Source organism: Coregonus clupeaformis, chromosome 15 (genome assembly GCF_020615455.1).
Source record: "Coregonus clupeaformis isolate EN_2021a chromosome 15, ASM2061545v1, whole genome shotgun sequence".
Taxonomy (NCBI): Eukaryota; Metazoa; Chordata; class Actinopteri; order Salmoniformes; family Salmonidae; genus Coregonus; species Coregonus clupeaformis.
Window position 1 is genome coordinate 23,099,046 of NC_059206.1, and position 4,902 is coordinate 23,103,947.

Sequence of the window (4,902 nt, forward strand, 5' to 3'; positions counted from 1 at the left end):
CAAAGGAATGAAATTGAGAACATTTCATGAATTTTGTAAAGCTCTGATTGACTGGAGGGATGGACGGACAGACGGACTGACTGGTTGATTGATTCATGGATTGGTTAATTGGTTACTCAGTTGATTGGTTAATTGGTTGTTTGATCACTAACTGGTTTTGATGGATTATTTTCAGGCGGCGGTCTCTGTGGTGTCGGGGAACTGGTCTGACTCCACCGCGTTCATGGCGACCATCTCCCAGTCGGGGGAGGAGAGCCTCTCCACCCTCGTATCGGACATCTCCGTCTTGGAACAACGCAACAGCACCATAGCGACCATCGCCATGGTGCTGGACGTCAACACAGGCATCAGCACCAGCAAGGTCACCATGGCAACCATGTAACCACACTGGGTTGTTTGAGCAGAACAAGCAGAAGAAACAGGACGAGTGCTGGAGACCTACGTGGGACAGGTGCGTTCATTCCTTTACTTGTCATTCGCTCATTCGTTCCTTCATTTATTTGTCCATTCATTCATTTCTTCATTCGTTCATTTGTTAATCTGTCCATTTGTTCATTCATTCATATTTTAATGTTGAATGAGCAACCCTTTACAGGGGAAGTGTAGGAACAACTGTTCCATGAAGGCAGATACCTTTTGTATAGGCCAGAGTAGGACTCATACAGGGACACTCCATTATTAACCTGACACTTTACTTTACATTTTTATGAAATCCTTTATGAGTGCTGTCGTATCATTCATAACACCTTTATTTATCATTTATAACAACATCCATAACACATGCATTCAGCATCATTCCACAAGGAGTCTTCAAAATAAAAGTCCCCTAGAATAGATCTTTATCTATTGTACAAAGACATGTGTATTATTACTGTCACAGTAATCTATTATGAAACATAACACTGGAGTAGTTCAACCAGGTAAGCTTAAGTACTCCGTGTGTACGTATGGGTGGTCCTCTGTGGCTCAATTGGTAGAGCATGGCGCTTGTAAGCCGGGTAGTGGGTTCGATCCCGGGACCACCCATACGTACAAATGTATGCACACATGACTGTAAGTCGCTTTGGATAAAAGCGTCTGCTAAATGGCTTATTATTATTATTATTATTATTATTATTATTATTATTATTACGGTAAGCACCGATAACTAGTACACAGACCTAATCATCAACAGCCTCATCCCTCAGACCGTTACCCTTAATACCTCTTAAAGGCATTATGCCCGACAAGAAAAATGAAAATGCCTTGTCCTGTGGCAATTGTTTCCCCGTAAACTATAGATTGAGTATGGATTGAAACGTACCCAGGCAGACATTCAGGTAATGAAGCTGTCACTAGGCCAAGGATGCAAAACAAATGACTTGTTCTTGGTGCAGATCAATAGGAGGGTATATCGTGTGTCGTGCTTAGGAGTGGATATTCTCAACAAGAAAATGACATCATATAATTAGCAGACCTGGGTTCAAATTATATTTTTATATTTTCAAATGCTTAAGCTGTGCTTGATCGAGCTTTGAACCAATAGTAAAGTCCCAAAAAGTGCAAGAACCAAGGTCTGATAAGTATAGCTTGATGATCCATTTCCAATTTGTTATGGTACAGTTCAGACAGATGTTATGAGTTTTTCTGCAAGACATATACATTTTGGTCATTTAGCAGGTGCTCTTATCCAGAGCGACTTACATTCAATGAAGGTAGGTAAGACAACCACATACCACAGTCACCGCAAGTAAAACTTTCCTCAATAAAGCTGACAGTGACATCAGCGCTAGTAGGTTAGTAGCTAGTGTCATGCTACAGAATGACCAGAATTACCTTCAAGGCGACACAATAACAGATAGTTACCAGACAGTACTATAACAGTACATTTCATTATGCTCATACGTTTATATGTGTTTTATTGTAGGAGATGTTGAAGCTGTCTATCATCGATATGATCTTCACGGTTGCCAGTATCCTGTTGATAGACTTCATCAGAGGGCTGGTGGTCAGGTACCTGAGTGACTGCTGCTGCTGGGACCTGAAAGCAAGTTTGTACGTACTCAACCTCCATTCTGGCCGACCTGGGTTCGAAAAAAGTATTTGTTTACTTTCAAATAGTCTAGCTGTGCTTCACTGAGCTTGCCTGGTGCAATTGAATAATCCCAAAAGTGCAAATACTGACCATATGGCACTCCAGGCAAGCTTAAAGTGTTTGAAAGAAAACAACTACTGTTTGAACCCAAGGGTAATTGTTACTTATCGTCTGATTACAGTTGATGTCTGATAAGTGCACAACAGTTTGCAAGTCACAATTGGATGCCATCACGGCAGTCCCAAGCTGTTGCATTTATCACCAGTCAACTTTATTTTAATAGATTTGACAACGTCATCAAAATATTTTATTAAGTAATTAAAGGTTTTATTAATGTCACTCCTTTATGCTTCCCACCTGGCAGCCTGAGTATGGGGAATTCAAGATAGCTGAGAATGTACTCCACCTGATATATAACCAAGGAATGATCTGGTATGTCACATTCTACTGTATATGTCACATTCTACTGTATATGTCACATTCTACTGTATTTGTCACATTCTACTGTATTTGTCACATTCTACTGTATATGTCACATCCTGCTGTATATGTCACATCCTGCTGTATTTGTCACATCCTGCTGTATATGTCACATTCTACTGTATATGTCACATTCTACTGTATATGTCACTGTCACGTTCGTTGTGTAAAGGATCGGACCAAGGTGCAGCGTGGTATGCGTACATAGTCGTTTATTTTAATAAACACCGACAAAATAACAAAATCCAACAGAACGTGAAGTTCAAGAGGCTAAACATCAAACAGGCTAAACAGAAACAAGATCCCACAACTAAGGTAGGCAACATGGCTGCCTAAGTATGATCCCCAATCAGAGACAACGACCGACAGCTGCCTCTGATTGGGAACCACACCCGGCCAACATCGAAATATATCAATTAGATTTCACACCCTGACCAACTCAACTAGAGATCTTAATGTCAGGGCGTGACAGTCACATTCTACTGTATATGTCACATTCTACTGTATATGTCACATTCTGCTGTATTTGTCACATTCTACTGTATATGTCACATTCTGCTGTATATGTCACATTGTACTGTATATGTCACATTCTACTGTATATGTCACATTCTACTGTATTTGTCACATTCTGCTGTATATGTCACATTCTGCTGTATTTGTCACATTCTACTGTATATGTCACATTCTGCTGTATATGTCACATCCTGCTGTATTTGTCACATCCTGCTGTATTTGTCACATTCTGCTGTATATGTCACATTGTACTGTATATGTCACATTCTACTGTATATGTCACATTCTGCTGAATTTGTCACATTCTACTGTATATGTCACATTCTACGCAGACGACACCATTTTGTATACATCTGGCCCTTCATTGGACACTGTGTTAACAAACCTCCAAACCGTATCTTAGCTCATTGGTCACCTTAGCAACACCCACCCGTAGTATGCGCTCCAGCAGGTATATCTCACTGGTCATCCCCAAAGCCAATGTAGTGTATTAGGATTATGGAATGTTGTTTATCTTAGTTCAAATGTAGCAGTTGTAGGGTGACGCCCCAGGGGGGATAGGTGATTGGACGAAAAAGGGAGCAACCCATTTATTGCCATTGTTTATAAGTATGGGCTAGACAAAGAGCGGGCAGAAGCATTCAGATTAATTTGGGACGGTGCTTCTCCAGACACTGCGGGTCTGTAACTCATGCTGTAAGCTTGTGATATGAATAAATCTTATGATCCAGGTTCAGTATGAGCGGACTCCTTTGTTCATCAGCAATAATTGCCAGCATTTACTCGATACGACACCAACACATCCTTTGGCCGCCATTCCTTCCAGTTCTCTGCTGCCAATGACTGGAACGAATTGCAAAAATCTCTGAAGCTGGAGACTCTTATCTCCCTCACTAACTTTTAAGCATCAGTTATCAGGAGCACCACCGATCACTGCACCTGTACACAGCCCATCTGAAATTAGCCCACCCAACTACCTCATCCCTATATTGTTATTTATTTTGCTCATTTGCACCCCAGTATCTCTATTTGCACATCATCTCTTGCACATCTAGCATTCCAGTGTTAATACTAATTGTAATTATTTTGCACTATAGCCTATTTATTACCTTACCTCCATAACTTGCTACATTTGCACACACTGTATATATATATTTTCTGTTGTATTTTAGACTTTATGTTTTGTTTTACCCCATATATAACTCTGTGTTGTTGTTTTTATCGCACTGCTTTGCTTTATCTTGGCCAGATCGCAGTTGTAAATGAGAACTTGTTCTCAACTGGCTTACCTGGTTAAATAAAGGTAAAAAATAAAAAAATAAAAAATATGTCACATTCTACTGTATATGTCACATTCTGCTATATATGTCACATTCTACTGTATTTGTCACATTCTACTGTATATGTCACATTCTACTGTATTTGTCACATTCTACTGTATATGTCACATTCTGCTGTATATGTCACATTCTACTGTATATGTCACATTCTACTGTATATGTCACATTCTACTGTATATGTCACATTCTACTGTATATGTCACATTCTACTGTATATGTCACATGCTACTGTATTTGTCACATTCTACTGTATATGTCACATTCTACTGTATATGTCACATTCTACTGTATATGTCACTTCTTCTATTCTTTAGTTTTATAGGACAGGAGTTCCACTCAACCTTTCATTTTACATTTTAGTCATTTAGCAGACGCTCTTATCCAGAGCGACTTACAGGAGCAATTAGGGTCAAGTGTCTTTCTCAAGGGCACATCAACAGTTTTTTCACCAAGTCGGCTCGGGGATTCGAATCAGTGACCTTTCGGTTACTG

The 4,902-nt window shown here is 39.8% G+C and overlaps 1 protein-coding gene across 1 annotated transcript in view; it reads left to right on the forward strand.

The window, feature by feature from the left end:
• The first annotated feature begins 223 nt into the window (after positions 1-223).
• The window catches only part of LOC123492628 (transmembrane channel-like protein 3), a 14,737-nt gene continuing 10,058 nt past the window's right edge, over positions 224-4,902 (forward strand). The window contains exons 1-3 of the mRNA XM_045225356.1: positions 224-361; positions 1,907-2,026; positions 2,439-2,506. Of these exons, the coding sequence (XP_045081291.1) occupies positions 224-361; positions 1,907-2,026; positions 2,439-2,506 (326 nt within the window). The remainder of the gene's footprint in view (positions 362-1,906; positions 2,027-2,438; positions 2,507-4,902) is intronic.